The sequence below is a fragment of the Equus przewalskii genome, chromosome 6 (genome assembly GCF_037783145.1).
Source record: "Equus przewalskii isolate Varuska chromosome 6, EquPr2, whole genome shotgun sequence".
Classification (NCBI taxonomy): domain Eukaryota; kingdom Metazoa; phylum Chordata; class Mammalia; order Perissodactyla; family Equidae; genus Equus; species Equus przewalskii.
This window is the reverse complement of record NC_091836.1, coordinates 12,677,274-12,699,518: the sequence shown is the minus strand read 5'-3', so window position 1 is coordinate 12,699,518 and position 22,245 is coordinate 12,677,274. Positions and strand designations below refer to the sequence as shown.

The window sequence follows — 22,245 nt, the reverse complement described above, 5'->3', positions numbered from 1 at the left end:
AGTCTAAACCTAATATAATTGATGATTGCCAAGACCAGGGACAGTCTGGTTGCCATTACAGAAAGTAGGAAGATATGATGGGGTCCTTGGGGCTACTCTTCTTGTGCAACCTCAGCTGACACTATGGAAATCAGGGGAATTAAACATAACTTAATAACGTCATAAACTTAATGAACATAACTGGTCTACTGACCACTCTTGCAATTATCACCTAGGTTTCCTTTTGTTACTAGCCATTGTTCTTTTTTCTCTCTGGAAAACCATTTTTCTGTTTATCCCAGCTGCACAATTTATTTACTGAGCTATTTTACTTTAGTTTCGGGTCTGTTTCTAAGAAAAACATTATGTAAATTATTCAATATTGAGTTCTAAGTAAGACTACTATACTTCTCAAATACTTAGACTGCCCCTCCTTGTTCACTCTAGAGGCCATTCTTCCCTAATCTAATATATTCTTCTGAATCAGACTAACTAAATCAGGTAGGTAAAGGTTGTACAACTCTGGCTCACAGGATCCAGAATGAAGGTAGTAGCCTCATGTTATGGGACTTCAAGCCATCCAACATAAAGAGCACCACCTCTCAGAGCAACTCCCAAGTAAGAGGTGCAACGCCTATAGACAGAAGGTATGGTTATGAGCTTAGATGTACAAGCACTACATTTTGCACAAGATAAGGGAAACAATAAATTTCAAGCCCCACAAAATTAGTGTTATACTACGGTAAAGAAATCATACATAATAAAATATGAAATGTTTTCAGATTTGCCTCACCAAAACTGATGTGCCAATAATTTATTATATACACAAACACAGAAATAAATCATTTCAAAGACAATCAAATCTACTTCTTACTCAAAGTTCAGGACCTACCACTTAAATTTATGTTTTTATTTATAAAACAAGAACTAATAATTTTCACTAATATAAGTGTTATATTTTGGAAATTTCAATAAATTTCAAAATTTATTTTGAAAGACTGTGTCAAGTTCTTCTCAGTTTCTTCTGTGCTGTTACATGTAATAAAGTCATTTAAGAATGAAGGAGACACACTTCTGCTTACAAACTATCATTGATGGGGAGAGTCTATGTGAAGAGTACAGAACATAAAGTTCAAAGGATTATATCTGTCCTGCAGAAGTTCCAAATGTCAAACTAACCTTAAGTTTAACCTGTCTACCAGTTACTACTGTAATCACCTTTTATTTCCTTTTATTACTACTATTCATTCTATTGGAAGACCATTAAGAAGCCAAAAAAGTTTTAAATATATTGTTAAAAACAACAAAGAAGAGTTTAAAGAAAGAATATATTTGAACCACATAAACAAACAGAAAGGTATTACATAAGAAAAAATAATGTAACAATTTATGTAAGTACCTAACATATGAGCATGCTCTTACAGCTAAAACAAAAAATAAAAAGGTAACATTGGTACTATATATATATATTTGACAAGTGTGCATTAAAGAATTCTCTAATATAAAACATTTAAAATGTGGAGAATACTTTTTCAAGATACAGAAAACAATTGTTAAGATAGGCACACCCACAATTCTTATAAAAACATGCTTATGGAAGGTAAAATTCATCTGAGCACTCTTCTCAGATGTGCAAAAGCTATGAAACTGTTAATCACTGGATACTGCCTCCTACTTTTGCACTGTTTGAGTTTCAACACTGACTGGTATGAATTATGAATTACACAATTAATTACTGTTATTCTTCAGTGTTTCTGTCAAGGTTCCATATAGAATGCATCTATTTAATATGAATACTGAAACAGCAATATTACTTGTATAAAAGTCACTTCCTTATGTTCTTTTTCTTTTTTAAAAAAGGCACTATATTTAAAAAATAATTATTACAACAAATAGTGCTTTGGAAAATCTGAAACTCCAAATCAATGTGCTTCATCAATCATAAGTAGATCTAAGCAGCACTAACTGAAAAGAACACAAATGTAAAAAGCTGATAAATTTAAAGATTATAAAATTGGTTTATTGTAAAAGCAATTCAAGAATACCCAGTTAAAATCTTATCCCAATGCTATCCAATACAACCAAGAAGCAGTTAAACACTTTTACATTAGGAACAGGGACACAAAACAAGAAAGACCACATCAAGGCTGTGATTCCAACTCAGAAAGAGAAAGGACTCTTAGGCCTCCTTCAGGTCAGTACAGAGGGTACAATACAATCCAAGCACTGTGTCTGTCAGTTACCACAGTGCTGCTACAACATTGAGGTATAACTGGGCAAATTAAAGTCAAGGGGAAACAAAGAACTCCATTTTCTTGTTTTGTGGGTGTACTTAAGTGACTGAAATTTTAGGAACAACTGCCTTTAATGACAAGGATGCAAGATGAGTCTTGATTAAGAAAAAGAAGCTTATAAAGTTATCTATCAAGGTCCCACTAAGTCTTCACAACCCACCCCCCTCCCACCTTTCCACCCTCCCGCTAACCTAAAGCTACTCTGTTGATATATAAGATGTGATCTTAATTTGTGGCTTACTGGCAAATTGTAGGCACTCCTTCCAAGTAGCTTTGATCTTCTGCACATAAAAAACCCAACATGCTATATCATCCATATACTCAATTATGCATTCTAGGTAGAATTTCATTACTCTTTAAAACAAAAACAAAAATGATGCATTTGCACAGTGGCCATTTCCCCCTAGACTTATTTCAAGATTTAATCTTTCTGTTGTTTTCTTATTAGAAGCCTTAGAGTTAATTATTACGCATGATCGACCTATGAATCATTATATACAACACAGTGATTGCATTTTTTTGAGCACTGAAAGTACTTAATATAAAACTTCTTCCAACTTTTGCACTCCTCTAAATTGAAGGGTCAAATTACTCAGATTTTGTAATTAGGAAAAAAAAAATCTATCTTCCCAAGCGGAGGCTTTTCATAGCAGTTTTAGCCAGGAAGAGATTTTATGTCTGTTATAAACCCTTGAAAATAAGGGCTTATTCTAGACACACTGAAAAACCCTTAATCATAGAGGTACTAGCTTGGTGCCACTATAATTCACAACCAACTATTACTTCATAGCTTATACTGAAGAGTTGATTCATGCTCATTTTGTTCCTTTAAAAAATACTCTTTGGAAACCATTATTACTCCTGTAGACACATACTCTAGTTATATCTCTTCCTGTAAAAATAAAAGTATAATCATGATTATCTCTATTTCTTTGCTAAATTCAACTACCAATATACATTTATTAATCTGATCACTTTACCAGCTAACTTGTGACCTTACAGTATCCTACATACTGTCGAGGGTCAATTCTTCTTAGCACATAGAAGTAGGAGCAAGTCTTATAAGTAAGAACAATCTTGTAGGCAATATTTCAAAGTAACCTTTAATGTGTTCATTACAAATGAGAACTAAAGTACTAGAATTTATTTACTTCCAAAACTAAGGCGAAGGTAAAACTTCCCAAGCTAAAGGAGGGTGCACCACTATATAAAGCTTACTTCTGTCAGGGATATTATGAACCTACTCAGTTATGTCCCATCAAAACTTAAAATTAGTCCAAGGAAGTAACAAGGGGAAAATAAAGCCATTTCTTGTTTTGCTTCTTTCAAATTCATCAGATAATATTTATCGTGTACCCAGAGGGCATACAGTACTCCTCAAGGCACGATCCATAACAATAGCCCTTTCTAGAACACTAAACTACCTCAGCCATCTGCAGACGGCCCCAACCAGATTTAAACTACCTGTGAAATATAAACTACTAGTCATTTATTCTAAATGCATACATTCGAAGCTACCATTTTAAAATAAATTGGAAAGTAGGGAAACCTAAAAAAAGATACATTCTGCTATCACACTATCATAAACATCATAAGTGTGTGTGTGGGTATATATAGAGCAGATAATCAAGACTTAAATATGATGGTAAAAAATCAGGAAATGTAGATTTTACCAAAGGAACTACAATAACCGTCCCAAGCTACAACTATAAACAGATTCACTACTATGGTCATTTGCCTAGGTTCTGAAAAAAACCCAATCAACCCAAACAAAACAAAAACAAAACAAAACAAACCCACAATAAAACCAAAACCTATACTAGAGTAGGTGGCAATAATTAATATATTTCTATGGAAACTGTCTCATGCCTTATAAGCTCCTAAAATAAAATCAAGGTCACTATGTGACTAATGATAGCACTAGGAGAAAAAAGAACACTGAAAGGAAAACAGTCTTCAGCCTTAGTTTCAGCTATCTCTTCAGATCAGCATTGAGTACTTAATGTCAGATACAACATTTTTGGCTTGTCAGACCAGTAAGTCATGTTTTTCCACTGGCCAAAGGCAGCTGAAGAAACAACTGCCTGAACAAACTAAATGCTGTGACATGAAGCATTTGACTTCCAAGTCTGAGTATTTAGTTAAAATGATTGGTGAACATCTAACTGGGCAAAAGGAATGGCATCCATCATCCAAACAGGCTCACTTCCCCCAGCCCCCGAAACGAACAGTAGTTATAATAGCAAAAGAAACAAAAAAAGTTTTTTTTGATTCTTTAGAGCCAACTATGAAAGAGGTCAGCAATATATTAACAGCAGCAATGGACAAGGAAGAGCAAACTAGTGGATGAAAGAGTCTTGCTGGACGTTTGTTCATCTTTTTCTGTATTAGCCAGAAGATCGCAACTGGCTTATTTGGACATTTCAGGTATATATGTCTTATCTCCTTAGATCCTTCACAGATGTAGAATTCAGTCTACCTGAGGGCTCTATAACCATGTAAGAAAGCTTTCTTTATCTAGCTTGGTGGCAGCCAAAACAGACTCCATGTCATTAAGGATGTCAGAACTCAAAGCTTCCTGCAGACTTGGCATCAACTCCTCTCCTTCTATGTTCATTCCGTCTCCCTCCAGTGTTCCAAGGTCCACATTTGTCCCAGGAATGGCTTCAAGGTAGTCTGGGAAACGGTTCTGCTGTGAGGGTAGGGTGCTTTGGTTGATAGTATCACCTAGTTGGAAGAGAAGGAGAGAATAAGGTCTTTTTAGAAAAGCCGACACCAGAGCTGTATCACATGAGCATACAGAAATGCACAGAGAAAGAAAAGTACTCCTGACCCACCTCCTGAACTGAGGCCCAGAGTTTATTTCAGGCCAAACCACCCGCAGATAACAAAATAACTCCAGGTTTACTTTTGCTCCAACATTTGTTCAGATACTGAACCAACAGCTTGACTGTTTATTACTATGTACTGAACACTGAAGGGGGTCATGAAAAAATTTAAAATCCCTTGAAAAATTATACACAGCAAGGGAGAAAGAACAAGTTCACTACATAACAGCATCACTACTTGACTCTCTTCCAGATATGCACCACCATAAGATAAAATATAAAAATGAATGGTATAGAACTGTCTTTCCCTTAAGTACACTTTGGGGAACACTAAAATAAAAGGACTGGATGAAAACTCTATTCTACTCTTGGAGATTCACATTCATAACAGGAAAACAAGCCTCCCAAAAGTCCCTGAACAAATAAATCTTCCTAGCTTTGCTTGCAGGTCTCCCAAATTTACCTGGCCACAGAACCGTTTTTGCACATGACAACATTAACGTTTGTTAGAGCTTCAATGGAACATGCTTTCAGAAAAAACTAGTATCAACATTTAAGTTTGGAGAAGAGAGAAATGGAGGACAGAGGAATAAGGAAACATGTTGTGAATGAGATGGGTTTGAAGTGACTCCTAAGGATAATTTAAGGTTTAGATAAGCAGGGAGGAGAGGGTGGTGTGGATTCTAGGAAGCATCAAAGCCATGAGCTGGATGATTACAGGCACAAAAGACTTGCCAAACACTCTCACGGGTGTCAGCTGAAGAACTAGCTAGTTTGGAGAACTCCTCCATTTCCCTGCCCATGCATGCCCTCTGACAGCTATCAAGTCCAGGGCAGTCAGTGGTCACCAGGTAAGCCAAAGGAGAAATGGTTCTTTAATTATTCCTGCGAAGTAGGTATTTCTTAGCTCCTGCAAAAACTTTGCATCTATTCTAATGATAAAGTAGGTGAGCCCCACCACCTAGCCTTTCCCACCAGGTTTCCAGAGCTCCATAATGCCTAAGTTGGACCAAAAACCCTCAGAGAAAAGAGGGAAGCAGATACTGCATCACACACAGAAACAGAGATATGAATCATATAGAAATCTCTCTCCAAAAATTAAGAATTAAGACTACAAATCTATAATAAGAGAGACTTCTAATAGGGTCCTCAACTGCTTTGACAATTAATATTTTAAATGCTAAAATAGGTCATCAGTTTTGTTCAAACAGAGCTAAGATATCCATGACATTTAAAAACTGGGAACCAAAGACTTAAATTACAAACTGCTATATAGAAACAAAGGCAGACTGGATATGAATTGAAGTTTACAGGATTTTAATTTGTTTTCTTTTCAATAATCTTTGCTCTCAACAGCTTATTAGTCCTGGTGATAAAATGATCTATCTGACTGAAAGCCAGATTACTAAGAAGAATAAAGAATACCAACCTGTATCCATTTCATCAACACTGTTCAAGAAGTCATCTGGGGTTCGAGGGACACTGTAGCTGCTCATGCTTAGTCCACTGTCTGTACTCTCATCTCGAGAGTGGTAGGTGCCACTACAAGAATGAGAGTTAAAGACCGACAGAAAACATTTTTAAAATGATTTCAAAGTAAAAATAAACACCTGCTGAGTACCAACATGATTCTCAAAGAGGATTAGTGAAAATTCCGGCCCTGCAATGTCTGAAACAAGTACTCTCCTTTGGGGCCCCATCCACAGCCCTTACGCTATGAAGTGAAATAGACAAGTTAATCCTAATTGAAGCTGGCAGCTTTAAGGGGCCAAGATCTCTCCTAAGGTTCTGCGCTTGGTGGCAATAAGGGAAAAAAAGATACACTCAGTTTTCCTAGCTGACAGAAAATTCTCAGTACAGGTAGTCTCTCTGTAATACCATTTGCATCTGGGGATCCACAAAGCTCACTTATTTCAAGGTCTCAACCTTCCAAGCAGTGGCAGAACAGGCATGGGTCAAAACACAAACTCCAGGTGGGCGGTGAGACAGGTCTGCACTAGACTCACGTTAAATCCCCAGCTCTCATGCAGAGAGTTTAAGCCAAGGAAAAATCAACCCAAAATAAAGAACCAGAATTCCTTTTTGGACTAGGCCAAAACAGATGAGTCATTGCTGATAACTCCAGCTCAATCTTGCTTCTGTTGAAGGGGAAAAACCCCAAACACCTCAGCATAAATAGGAGTCCTTAGAGTTCCAGTTGAAGGAAAGATTAATAAAACAACAAAAAAACACTACAAGGCACATATCTTGAGAAAAACAGAAATGTAAGCCAAGACAGATTTTTACTTCAGGCTAAAAGAAAAAGTTTCTCAGATTTACATACAAGTATGCTAAATATCCTCAGAACATTACTTTCATAAGTAGAACACTTTCCCAAGTTAGTAGCATGTAGACGCCAGCTGGCACCGACTGTAAAATTTGGGGTTCTACTAATTCTAGAAAATCTTATGGTAAAGTGTAAAATAAAGGCAGTTTTATTCTTAATGGTCTCTGACCAGGATGTGAACTTCAACCTTCCCCATAGTTTGGACATTTAAACAGCTGTTCAGCTTACACAAAAGTTAAAAAACAAAAAACAACTAAGCTTTAAAAACAAGCTTTAACAGTTGCTCAAGGTTGAAAGCTCAGTCCCCCAAATTTCTGCCCTAAATTACTCAATGCATTTGCTGTCCTCTTCTCCCTCATTCTGTACATTGCAACCACTGGTTTACTCTAACGCTTCTGCGAGATTTTGGCAAGATTCAAAAGCCTAACGCAGATCCAAGAAAAGACAAATCTGCCTCTGAGACCATTTGTATACAATGCAGCCTTGCAGGAGAAAGCCTCAGGATGTGGTTTGTTTTTATTTTGCCTGCCCTGATCTGGGAAAAGGGCCTGGGCCTAGTCATCACTCTATTCCCACTGCTAAGTACAGGGCATATATCAGACACTCAAGACTCTGTTTCAGAAGAGCTGAATTTACACAGTTGTGCAGAGTTCCTTCCAAGCCACAGGGGAAGCACATGGGCATTCCTGAGGACAGTTCACAGGGCCATTTCCCTGATTAGGAACTGCTCCCTGCAGAACCCCACCGCCTGCAGCCCCCACTCGTTCAATAACATTCATTGAGCATCTGCTACTAAGTGATAGGCATTAGACTAGGCTCTAAGGATACAGAGGTTAACGTTAACAACAACAAGAAAAACCTACAACTGATGCTTTTTGAGAGGCTCACGACTTCGGGGAGGGAGATGAACAAATACATGAATGAATCATACACAAGGGCTATGTGAGCAAAGTGCTTTCAGGACAAAGAGGAGGGAGCTTGAAAAATACAGGGGAAAGGTTTCACGGAGGGGACATCAGAGCCAGTTTTGAAGGATCTCAGGGTGAAAGGGGGGTAAAGGGGATGTCACACCACTACTAAGAGTCAACTCTGTGGCAAGTTAGGGAACAGTGTTTAGAGCTTAAGGAATATGTAAGAATCGAATGACAGGCAATGGGGAAACCAAAAGAGTTTTTGAAAAGAGAAACGTTATAGTCAGATGTGTGTTTTAGACACTGAGGGCATTACAGAGAGTGGACACAGAATTCTGCGCTTAGACTGATAACACTGAGGATCTACCACTCTGTGACTGTTACCAGAAAACAGAGTAACAAACTGTAGCCCAGCTCCCATCAAAAGTTTTAAGAAAGATCTTCACAAAGACTATCAAGAAGGGTATTCAGTCCACTCATTTTTCTAAATAGTCTAATTTTATCCCTGGATCAGTAGAGGCCTTCAATGAGATGGGTACTGGAATTATATTGATCTGAAATTTCCCTTGTGGAAAAAAAAAAAAAGTTCTGTGGCTATGACCTTTACTAATTAAACGCAGTTTAAGTTCAGAACTATAATCTTGTATAATACACTCAATTTTTGGACAACTTTAAACTGTAGGTATCAGAAGAGTAAATACAAACTCAAAATACATTTTAGATGGTTTTCCAAACCAAACCCACCAATTAGGCCACCAGCACTAATCTTAACACTGCGCAAACCATGGGAAATTCTATTGTACTAAATATTTTGGTAGGATAAGATATTTCATTTTTCTTAGGATCATGAAGTTTTCAATTCAACTGGTGAGAAGTGAAAGGGCAGCATAATAGCTTTCCCAAACCAAGTATCTTTAAATATTTTTAAAAATGCATTGTTTAAAATTGGTTAAAAAACAAAAATGAAAAGCACAAAGAACAGAAAGTATTTGTTCCATATATATATTTTTTTTGCTGAGGAAAATTCACCCTGAGCTAACATCTATTGCCAATCTTCCTCTTTTTATATGAGAGCCACCACCACAGCATGGCCACTGACAGATGAGTGGAGTAGGACTGTGCCCAGGAACTGAACCTGGGCTGCCGAAGCGGAGGGTGGTGAACCTAACCACTAGGCCACCAGGGCTGGCCCTGTTCCATATTTTTAAAACTGAAATTCCATAAATATTTTACAACCTAGAAGAATGAATTGTAGTCAAATCTTAATTTTAAGTGGCTTTCTAGACAAAGAATATGACCTGTTTCAGCTTGCAGTTTTCAACATAGCGCTATATATAATCACATTTTTGTAATTTGCCTGAAATACAAGATTTGTGGTAACTCACCAAAAAACATCCTTAAGCTATGTTATTTTCAAATACTGCCTTTTAACATTAACACATTTTTTTTTGAAAGCGGCACAACCATAGATTTTATCTCCTTAAACTATAGCCCTTAAGAAATGAGGCCTTACAGGGCTATTGCAGTAAAACCTCTCAGGTTGAACACTCACGTGGAAAATTCCTTGCAATGATCCTTACAATGTAGCCCTAAGTAGATTTAAGATGCAGTTCACTTGCTTTCATAGAAAGGCATTCACAAGTTCCTTCATGATCCTGTAATTTTAACTGTTAGTCAACAGTATAGGCAGAAGCAAACACGTGACTGAATAAGTACCCACTCTACAAGTCTGAACATCTCACTTCCTCTCACAGGAGCCTGCTTTTAATCCTCAAGTTTTATTGTACTTGCCATTTATGGAGAGATTCATTTACAGCTATGGTTTTTGGCCCACACAGATGTTCAAACAGCTTATTACAAGTACCAAGGAGAATAATCTTAAAGCTATGATCCTCTTCAGATATCGGCCAGTAGCCAACTCTAACTAACCTGTTAAGAAAGGGATCTGAGCTATTGGTCGTCATTGTTCTCAATTCCTGAGACATCCCAGGAGAAGATACTGGATTTTGAGTCCCACCATCCTGCTCCAGTGTTGGTAACTGGCTACGGAGAGCTAATTCCTAGAAAACAGACACAAACAGAATCACAGAATTTACTAACAAATTTATTGTTAGGTTTAAAGAAATAAAGCGCACATTAGGGTAACCATGTACACATAAAGTTGAATATTAACATATATTTTAACGTTAATAAGTTTCCCAGAGAGACCAAGTTCTTCTATCCATTTCAAGTGACTGAAAATTAAATTATATAAATTGAAAGTGTATCTAGTCTTACGAACTCCAAAAAACACATATACTTTACTACCTAGTTTCATTTTGTTATTTTCCTTACTCTGGCAGATACCCCCCCCTTTGGGGCAGGATGGCAAGTCTGGTCTTCCAAAAAGGAATTCTTCTTAAAGTTTATTTTTACTCACCAACCTTCATATGATTTTTTGTGTTCAGTACCAGTAATAAAAACAAAGTTGGAAGAACAACATTTGATGATTTACCATAAGATACCAATTCCCTCCACTGCCCCATGCATTGTTTTATACTTTGCTATCAAGTGTTTCATTTTGACTTCAAGTTTTTCTATCTTGAACTACCTTCAGGGGCATCCAACAATTTCTTTCTGGAAACCTGAGCAAAAGCTATGGGCCACTACTACCCTGATGGTTCCAGAAGGTCAGCCTCAACAAGCTTCAAACATTCGAGGCCTCAGCCTTATATTTCCCCAGAGCCTCAAGGCTAGGTCTTCTCACTCTGGCCAATCTAACACATTCATTACTACTCTATCCTTTTTCTCATCTTTTCATCCATTCATTGTTCCCTTCTCTAAGAATTTCCACTGTCTCTCTCAAGGCCTCATAAACATCATCGCTGCTAGAGCATCAGCTTCCTTTCCTTCAACTTTTCTGGTTTGACTTGAACTATGGCTTTTAATCACAAAGGACACTGCCCTGGCTGCAGCCTTTCTGAGCCAAGCTTACTCACTGAGGCACACACCCACCGTCCCCAGTCCCCTCACTCCCACAGTCATCACTGGGTCGAGAGGCAGTGAGAGATATCCTCTGAGCTCTATATCACCATTTCTATACTACAAATTCTTCCTCATTCAAAAATCACTTCTTTTTATTCAAGTTTATGCCTTCTGGATATACCATCCTTTAAACGTGAGTTTCTTAACCTGAGGATCATGACAGAATGGAGAGGGTCTCTGAACTTGGATGGAGGAAAAAAAATACCACTAACTGCAAACTGAAATTTACCATTTTCTTCAATTACAAATATAAGCAACAACAGTAGTATTTACTATACCTTTGACTTTTCAACAATAGGAGACATTTTCATATCATGTTGCAGCTGTGGCAAATATCTTAAAATACCATTTATGCTCATTACGATGTCAATATCATAGTAGTTGTGAGACATGTTTGTTATTTATACATTTTTAGTTGGATGATTCACTCAAAATGACAGCTCCTTGACTTTCTGGATTCCAATGATCTTCATCTCCACCTCCCTCAATCACCCACTTGCACAGCCAAGACCCTGTTATTTAAAACCAAACCAACTTCTAAAATCTTTAGTCATGTTTGGGACAATAATCAGTGTTTCACTTCATTGCAACTATATCCATCACTTTGGAACTGTCAACATCCATGCACAAAACCTATACAGTCATGTGCCTGCACTAATGCCGTCTCAGTCAACGGCACATTGCATATATGACGGTGGTCCCATAAGATTAGCACCATATAGCCTAGGCGTGGAGTAGGCTAGATTTGTGTAAGTACACTCTATGATGTTTGCACAACAATGAAATCACCTGACAATGCATTTCTCAGAATGCATTCCCATGGTTAAATGATGCACAACTATATTGTAATGCATGACTATATATGGTAATCTGTCACTGAAATTCCTAGATCTCTAAATTACAATGATACTGACCACTTCACCATTGTATTTCAATCGTTAAGTCCCTCGGTAATACCCTGGAACTGGCTTAGAAATTTCTCCCCAGAAATCTTGGATGCACTCATTCTGCTTTCTGGGACCATATTTTTTCTTTCCACCCAGTTCCTGCATGACCTCACTCACACTGTACCAGCCTTCCAACCTCAGGGACTCCAGTTCCTTCCCTCTACTACTATTCCAGTCTATTGGCTTCCTTTTGGTTTCCTATTTTTTCCCCCTTCCTTACAAGCTTCAACTCATGGCTGGTCATTTGAAATACACAAGTACTTTTCACATTCCTGATATACACATATCTCAACACAGCAAATTCCAAACCCGAATCAGTATTAAAAATGTGCTTGCTTCATTTTTATACTGAGATTGATAAGAAATGCCAGAGAAAAATCACACAGCTGTCCAGACTGTTCATATAAAGTAATAGTCTTTGGCCTTGGCTGGACCCTTAGTACCACTCACTGATTTCTTGTTTTGGCCTTGGTCAGTTTTCTCTCACACTCTCATGGTCACTACTGCAAATCTGGCACACTCTCCTCAAACCCCTATTCAGTCAAGTCCATTTCTATCTCTCTCCCATTTAAATAAGAAGATTGAGGCCATCAGGCACAATTTATGGTTTTCTGGCTCCTCCTGCCATCCCTTCCCTGTTCCCCCCAAAGCTATCTTCACTCATACTCATCTTTATAACTTTTCTTCCAGTCTCAGAAAATGGTTTTCTTGCCCCTCCTCCTGTTTAAAGCTAACTCACTCTCCCAGTAGCTTCTGGGGATCCATTTTGTTTTCTCTCTATCCTCTATCTTTGATTTCTCCCATTCCCATCTTGCAAAGTGACAAGTGACTTTAAAATGATGAGGGTGTGCTCCCTGCAGGTCCATAGTATGACACATTCTCTCTTGGTCATGTTTTTCCATATGCTCTTCTTGACTAGAACACTTTCTTTCTTATTATTTAAGACTCAGTTACCTTCTCTAGGTAATTCTGCATGATGGGTCCCATCTCCACCTTCAAACTGGATTAGACAGATAGACATAATTCTTTAACACCCTAAACATACATATGTAACAGGATCTTAGCACTTAACACATAATATTGTAATTATTTCTTTATTTCTTCTCTGTCCCTTAAGGGCACATTGAATGAATGAATGGACTGTTTTAGAGCATAAAACAATAACTTCTAATACTTTGAAGAATTTATGTTGCTATTAAAATATGAGGATGTAAACAGCAATAAATTTTAAACTGAATAAAATAGGCTCTGGATGAGGCTGATGCCTAGGGTTCTGTGAGGAAGCTGTAGGTCTTTCAAAATAGAGCAGTGTTTGCAAATATCTTGAAAAGAGCTTCATCTGCTTTCTATCAAAGGTAGCATGCCTCATGTTTCTGTGTACCTAGTTTTGAACTCCTTGTAGCATAAAGCAAGTACATGACATGGCACTAACCAGTAAATCACTCTGAAATAACTGAATAAATTCGTAATAACTTTCATATTGTTTTTACAACTTTTTGTTTACTCTCTTTGATACAGTTCCCACTTTTTCAAGATTGTTTTATGAGGTTAAAGCTAATTGTCATGTGCAGACTCTCCATGTTTCTGCTAACTTTGAATTTTGCTACTTTGCTTGTTCAAAGTGTCAAATTTTTACTTTTTGCTGCCTTTAAAAATTGAACTTCTACCGTGGGCAGACATTGCAGAACTAACTATCCACATTTACAAAGAAAGGTAAATTAGAGATGTGAATAAGAAAGCAAATTGTTCCAAGTTGCCTAAGAAGATGTACAGTCCCCTAAAGGGCTATGGAAACACACTTCTCAGCAAGTCTATATTTGAGCCATAACTAAGAATAACTAACTGAGGGATTCATCTAAATGGAACCTGAAATGATCAAGGAAAACAATGCCACTCTATTTACTGGTGGGGTGGTAGGGTGTTAGTATTATTAATCAAATAGAGAAGAATTTGGCATGAAAACGAAACAATGTGATAAGGCTAATGATACAAATAACATACACAGATTATAGAAATCATACTCAAGGTATGAATATTCAGCTCAGTTTTGAAACTTCCGTTGCAGCAAAAAGAACATGGCTAATTAGACGCCTTAGATAATTTTTTAACAGCTTTACTGAGTCACAATTGATGTATAATAACTTACACATATATTATCTAAAAATGGATATTCTTATATAGCTCAGTATTTGCTAAAGACAAAGTTGCTTTAAGTAATTAAAGTTGACTTGGCAGGCCCCGCCCCCAAGTCATTAATTCTTACGTTAATATTTTTATCTGCTGTGAATATAATTTATTTCACTGTGTTCAATAAGGAAGATGAAAATTTTTGTTGCTATTTTAAAGAAGTTGTCAAAAATGGGGGAGGGAAACTATGTATTTACGTAGGAAAACAAGCCAATCTTTTTTCTCCTTTCATAACCTATGACTCTGGAGTTCAACTGAATATAAAAACAGTAACTTCTCCTTCCCACATAAACACACATACACGCACGCGCACACACACCCACACAGAGATAGTTTTGTTTTTGTGTTTTACTGAGGAAGATTAGCCCTGAGCTAACATCTGTGCCAATCTTCCTTTACTTTCTATATGTGGGTTGCTGACACAGCATGGCTTGATAAGTGGTATAGGCCAGTGCCTGGGATCCGAACCCAAGAACCCGTGCTGCTGGAGTGGAGTGTATTGAACTTCACCACCATGCCATGGGGCCGGCCCCTGAGATACTTTTAAGAAGGCAGATCTTAAAAGTGAAAATTAAAATTTGGGGAAGTGTCCTACTCTATGCTTTACCCTCATCAGATCTGAAGGAGAATGAACATGGAGTCAGAGCTAATGGAAAGAGTTCTTCCCTAAGCTAGCCGGCTTCCAGTGAGGAATATATAAGTCATGGGTTCTCATTGTGAGTAAGCTTTATAATTCCTCGTATTCTTGGTCAAGAATTGTAAGTGTGAAAGTCAACACACTGTGTGAAATTAAGAATTTTAGAAGTAAAATATTGAAAACTTGTTTCAGAGCTGTACAGACCTTTTGGTAGTTAGAGAAAAATAATCATTTTAATATGGATAAGTATGAAATGAAGTTACATAATCTGAATTTTTAAATAAAAAATATATTCCATATAAACTCTCCATTATACTGCACATCAAAATAAGCCTGTATATCCATGTAGAATAAGCCTATTCTATTGCAATAAAGTAATTTTATCAAAACACATTTTGGATGAATATGAACATTATTTTGTAATTGGGTAAATCTAGCATAGCTGTTTTAAAAATAAGCCTTGGGACATAATTGGACTGTCTACAAAAAGAGTCCAATGTTTCAGTTGAAACATTTTGTGTTGAAAGTTACGTCTATCTCTAAGGAGTTTTTTATCCTGAACAAATGCCTAAAGTTAGAATTATGAGCTAAAAATACAAGTTCGTTAAGCTTCTCTTTTCCCAAAGGTAGTTAGAATAGTTTGACAGACTTTCCAAAATGGAGAAGTAAGCAAGTTATAGAAAATTCAGCCAAAATTTAATCATGCTTCTGTATTTCAAAGGTCAAAAAGTTCTTTTGGAGTATTTGACTTTTCCTAAATGAAGCAAGTATTTTTAGCTCATATTCTTCTGTAATAATATAAAAATGTGGTGGCTTTTCCCATTGAGCTTGTAAATCTTAGCTAATCTGGGACACATTTGGAGTCACAGCTATCTGCACTATAAGTGAAACTGATGGTCCCAGCTTGGTCTGGAGGAAACTTTCCAGGATGGTTTATAAAGGAAAACACGAATTTGCCTGCTTTACAGAGTGGACTTTTATGGACTTAGGACCCAGATATAAGCTATTGGCTCTTTTTATATTTGCCCCCTCTCGTTTATAGCCATATCATCTCTCATAGGGTAAAAGACACTTTAAGATAATATGTATCTGGTAGTTAAAAGTTTTCTGGCCCCATATACAATCAATGCTTTGGCACAGCATTTAAAAAAATATGGAGAAAGGGAACTCTGTTGTAGTCAGCAGTCTGGAAACATTTATAGCATTTCTAGGTTATTAAATTCTTAGGGTACCCAAGAGAAATGAAAGGATATATCTCCACAAAGTCAAAATTTAGAAACAAGTGTCTATAAAGAGGCGACTAAGCAATGGTAGTACATCCCTACAATGGAATACTCATTAGCAATAAAAAGGAATGAACTATAGATACTATATGAATGAATCTCAAAATAATCATACCAGATGAAAGTTACGATTCCATTTATAGAATATTCTATAAAATACAATGTCAATTTTACTTTCTGAAAGCAATTTTGTCTTTAGCAAATACTAAGCTATGTAAGAGTATATCCATTTTAAATAATATATGGCACACAAGTGGAGGTCTCTCATCCTGCCCTGTAATCAATTTATTTAAGGAAGGCTGGTTTAGTGAACTAGAAATCCAAATTTAGAAATGGAGAATAACTCTAAAAATATACATTTTATAAACAGTTTGTCTTAGTAATAGCAGTTTATGTCAACAATTCTAAAAATAGGGGGAAAAAAGCCATTTCTTCCAACTGTTCAAGATAGGTCTTGCCATACCTCATTTCTCTACACATCTTTAAATACTCAGAATATTTCATTATGTCTCAAGTTATTAAAACATTTAGCCAATACTTAGAATGCTTTTTGTTTTTTGCTGTTTGTGCCATTAATTAAGAATAGAATATTCATGGGAAAACACCTAAATGAATCTGTGGCTTATCCAATATTAGGGCTCAAAAAGAAGAGAGACAATCGTGGACAAAGTATTAACTGGATTCTGAAACAGCTTTTCTAGTGTCTGTTATCAGGAAAGACAGTTTGGAGGAAAAAAAGCCAAATTCTTTGCTTTTATTAAATTCAGAAAAAAGCAAAAAAAGATTGATGGCAATTGTTTTCACATGGCTCTGAACAGTGGTATTATTTTGGTCTATCTGACTAAAACTATGGACATCAGAACCTTTTCATCATTGTGAGCTAATGATGTAGTACAGTATCCTCAACATTAATACTGTGGATTTTATCACTCACTAAACCAGCAACTGACCTGTTGCATATTTATTACTACCCATAAGGAATGGCAACTACTCAATATTCATTAGTTGCAAAATATTTATAGCTATAATTTCTAAGAAGATTAAAGCAATTATCTGCTCAGAAATAAAGTTAAGATATCTATATACAGCAGTCTTGTTTCTATTTTCTGGGTAGTTTCAAGAATTCTGATGAGGCCACTTGAGGATGAGCTGTGACATAGCCCTTAGAAGAAATGGAGAATCTTAATCAGTAAGAAGGAAGGGGGAAAGCCAGGTATTCACTAAAGGGAAAAGCTCATGAGCAGAACCATGGCAATAAGACAGAAGAGTGCACTTGGCTGAAGGAAGAGTAACTGGCTTGATCAGAATTGGTGAGAGAGAAGGCTACTGACCACAGACCATGAGCCAGGCTGCAGAGTTTAGATTTGATCTCATAGGTATTAGTGAACCATACGTAATAAGAACCACATTCTTAAGCACAAGAGAAGGTAAAAATATTCACACTCAGGTGGTACTATCTTTCCTCCAAGTGTTTCAAAAGATTTTGAAACAGAAGCTGGGATGCATTCTTAACCACTCTCAAAAGGTCTCCAATTTACAAAGGAGCAATTGATGTATTAGAAAGAGATCTAACTAGAAAATTGAGCATTACATGCTCAATCTCATAGAGCAAAGATGATTACAGTTTCAAAAAGTTTTTTCTGAGAAGAGAAGCTGCCTTTGAAACATAAAAATAGTGAATAATCAAAATGAAATAAAAAATTTAAAGCTCTACGAGGACAAGTTTTTCCAAAATTCTGCAAACAAACCCTAACAAATTACAGTGATAATTTCCATCTTTAACTAAGAAGATATACTACCGCCGTTAAAGTTGCTTAATTTTTCAGAATTTTGCATTAATCTCACCCATACTAACATTACTTTCCATGGCCAGAGAATCCCACAATACAGACATGTTTAGTTAATCCTATTTGGAAGTACTTAAAGACAGCTTTTGAAACAAGTAATTTGTAAGCATTTTGAAGCTTGGTACCTTCCCACATCCCACAGTATACGATGTATATAATTATCAAATAGTGACAATGATTTCACGTTGCTTATTAACTCACCTGTACTAATTTCTATTAGAAAAGTAAAAAAAAAAAACAAAAAAAACAAAAAAAACCCAAACTTTGAATAACAGTGCCTGGCACTCAAATATTGAATGGATCTGTCCCTTTTTCTCCGTTATTCCTTTATACATTCTGTTCTTTGAGACTAGAAAGCTCTTTCTGGCTTTATTGATTATCCTGGTAACCATATTTAAAGCCATCTTCACTTAAGATATGACCCTCCGGGGCTAGCCCCGTGGCTGAGTGGTTAAGTTTGCGTGCTCTGCTACAGACGGCCCAGTGTTTCATTGGTTCGAATCCTGGGCACGGACATGGCACTCCTCATCAAACCATGTTGAGGCAGCGTCCCCCATGCCACAACTAGAAGGACCCACAACGAAGAATATACAACTATGTACTGGGGGGCTTTGGGGAGAAAAAGGAAAAAAATAAAATCTTGAAAAAAAAAAAAGATATGACCCTCCTTTGTGAAATCTTTCCTGACATCTACCTTCGGGTCATTTAGAAAATATGTAGGAGGACAAAAACAGAAATGCTTGCTTCATACAAATACCACCAGGTTCCATGTATTTGAGATACTCCAAATTTAACCCTATATTGGAAATTCTTACATTTATTGACATTTTCACAGTTGTGCCAGATAAATACATTGACGACTATAACTTTATATAACAAATCAATATCTTATTCTCTAGCATATACAAAATTGATTTTAAAAAACCTGTCGTTCAGGTCTTTTTCTCTGGCTTAAACAAATCTAAGGAATCAACTCTGCAATTTTAATAGCATATAAATTTAACAGAATTTTTATTACTTATAAGCCTCACCTTTCTAAAGTTTAACTGCTAAAAAAAAGTACCTAAGAACTCCTAACGATAATTTTAATAACAGCAACGATTTACACCTACACTCAAGTATGAAATAAAGACCTAGAAGCATTTATTTATCAGATTTAAGATCTCAGTAGAAAAAGAAGAAACAATTTCAAAAGACTTTTGGCATGAAGGACTTTTTGCTTGAATCCAAACCTTGTTTGAGTTAATTTCTGCTCCTATATTAGTTACCACTTCATTTATCACGAATAAAAGCCTTCCAAAAGCAAGGAAAAAATGTGTTCACTTTATAAAGATGCAATGCTACTGTGCTCTTCCCAGTCAAATGTGGTATTAGTGGGCCTCATTGCAATAATATCTTGCTCTTCTTTAGCAAAGACGACTTTCATGAGTTATTCCCTTATCTGGTCTCTTGACTAATGGAGGCATTTATAAGATTGATAAAGAATAGTTTTTCCTTTCACAAAGTTAACTGGTCTCAATGAGGACTATTATCTGATTTGATCAGCATGGTGCTCCAGTGGACAAGTTAACAATATCCAAAATGAGGGGAGTTTTGCCAACTCTCACTTCTACAGCTGATTCTAACACAATGCACTTACTTAGCCTAGTGCAGAAGAGCTATGTAGAATATGAGGTGCTTCATCGTTGCTTCTGACTACGTGAGAAAAGTACAATGATCCCCTAGCTCCTAATTCTTTCAAATCTTGTGAACCCTGAACAAAGAGAATCTCTTTGGCTTCAAAAATAAGATTCTTCCCACAAGTCAGATAAGTGCCTGTGTTAGAAGGAAAAATGGCCACAATCTTTCCATCTAAAAAAGATGCCTTCACAACCACTGCTCCCTTGGGTTCATCAGGGAGAAATGTTGATAAAAGCCAAGAAAGAAACCCAAAACACCACCCAGGCAGATCCTTCTCTCTTCTGATAATTTTGATATTCTCCTTTGGAATGTCCACTAGAAAGAATTTTTCCTAATAGTATCATTATGACTCAATAAGATTTCCTAAAGTAGCCTACCCAAGTAAATAATCTGCACTACCTTTGTTACTTTTCAAATTATTAATTCCTATAAATCATTATAAATACTATTTTAAGCTAAGCAAATAAAAGGCACACCTCAAGGCTGACAGGATGTACTATTGAGACATAATACATCTCAAATGTGGAATAAAAAAAGACCTCCATGAAATCAAAATGAATACTAGAAGCTCTCTGGGAGGAGCAGGCAGGAAGCAGATAGTGTAGACTTTCTGGGAACAGCAATGTTAACTGAAGTATCTTGGCGGAAAGATGGCTCAAAGTTACACTCTGGGCTAATCTTCAGTGAGGACAGACCCCTGGAGCACAGGTTTCTCTCTTTCCTAATTTAGTTATCTTTTTTTTTTCAATGCTAAAATATCAGACAAGAGCCTACCTGACATTTTGGAGAATTTGCTGTGCTGGGATTGATATTCCGCATTGCCTAAGAGTAAAAAATAAGACGGATAAAAATTACTTGGAGCCACATAGTTTGGCTGTGTAGGCTGACTTACAAATTGTATCCAGACATATCACCATAGCACAGAATTCCCAAGCTAGCCCAAGAAGCAGAAGCAGACTGAGGAAGACAGGAGCCAATGGAGTCACCACATAACAAACTGAAACCTCAGAAGTGTTGAACAGCATTGAGGATAGGACAGCAAGATGTTAGGTGTCAGGACTCAAATAAAATTTCATACTGGCCAGGTAGGTTCTTTGCTTCTGAGAATTAGATGAAGCAAGAAAAGTATAATTTGATGTTTCAGTGATAAGAGAAACTATCAATGGAAGTTCACAGGAAGCCAAAAGACTTAAGATACACTGAATTTATACTGATTACTAAAAAATAAATAAATCCTAAAAAATAGACTATTCATATAAGAATAGGGCAGGTCTGTCACTTCAACATAAGAAAAGACAACAGAGTAGGTAAAGAAGAAACAAAGTAAGAATTACCTTTAAAGGAAGTGAAGCTATTCTGTCCAGGACCCATCACCCAGAGTAAGAGCGAGAATAAGATTTAGAACAATTCTTTGGAAGGAAGAGTTTTATAAGTAGCAGCATTTTGCCCACCAAAAATAAAACCAGGCTGATCTATAGCATACAACAAAATGACGAATGGCCCATTTCTAGACTTTAAAAATTATCTTACAAATAGCAAGACTTTGACATTAGTAATTAAATAACTTTTAATAAGGTTTCTTGGTTTTGATAGTCTTCAATGCGTATGTGAAATTGAGACTTGTATTTACTTAGACCATCTAGCATTCAGCAACAACAAAATGAAAAGCAAGCAATGAAAACAGGCTGTGGAAAACATTCTCTTAAATTGCTTTATTTCTTCTAATAGCTACATAATTATATTCTTGATGGTGCTACCTTGTTCTGATACTACGCAATTTAAATGAAAAATATCTTTCCTTTATAGTAATTTGTTAGAAAGTCAGTTAGAGATACAGTAAACTCTGTTAAGATGTTCCTTCTCTCCACCTTCTTAATGGCAGATGAAGAAATAGTTGTTTCAAAACCACTTCCTGACGTCATATGCTGGCACAAATTCTCTTACTCCTATCAGGGCTCACTTCTGGTACCAACCACATTAGAATCACTCTGATAGATTACTGACAGCACAAACAGTTTAAAGGTGAGTCTGTCTAGAATTCCATGGCTTAGTTTAATTCCTCAGGTACCAGTTCTTCAAATCCCCAATCAGAGTTCAGTGATCCTATCAAGTTCATGTATTTCCATCAACACTCAAGTGACACTTTTAAAATGTAGTCCTCATTAAAAAAAAAAGAAGTACCTTGTTCAAATGCTTACATCCCGGTAACAGAAATGTAGAGTATAATGACTTTTTAATGTCTACCCTTAGTATGCTATGATTTACGTGGGGAAAAAAATAGTACAGATACATGTATTTCATG

At 36.5% G+C, this 22,245-nt stretch overlaps 1 protein-coding gene across 12 annotated transcripts in view; it reads right to left on the bottom strand.

Moving 5' to 3' along the window:
- Positions 1–1,288: 1,288 nt before the first annotated feature.
- Positions 1,289–22,245, bottom strand: part of YAP1 (Yes1 associated transcriptional regulator) — a 110,227-nt gene continuing 89,270 nt past the window's right edge. For 6 of the 12 annotated variants that reach the window (XM_070624800.1, XM_070624803.1, XM_070624801.1 and 3 more), the window contains 4 exons: positions 20,718–20,765; positions 10,268–10,398; positions 6,531–6,643; positions 1,289–5,000 (listed from right to left, as the gene is read on the bottom strand). In XM_070624800.1, the coding sequence (XP_070480901.1) occupies positions 4,762–5,000; positions 6,531–6,643; positions 10,268–10,398; positions 20,718–20,765 (531 nt within the window). In that variant the 3' untranslated portion in view covers positions 1,289–4,761. The remainder of the gene's footprint in view (positions 5,001–6,530; positions 6,644–10,267; positions 10,399–20,717; positions 20,766–22,245) is intronic. The other 6 variants (XM_070624805.1, XM_070624807.1, XM_070624806.1 and 3 more) reach the window with 1 other exon arrangement.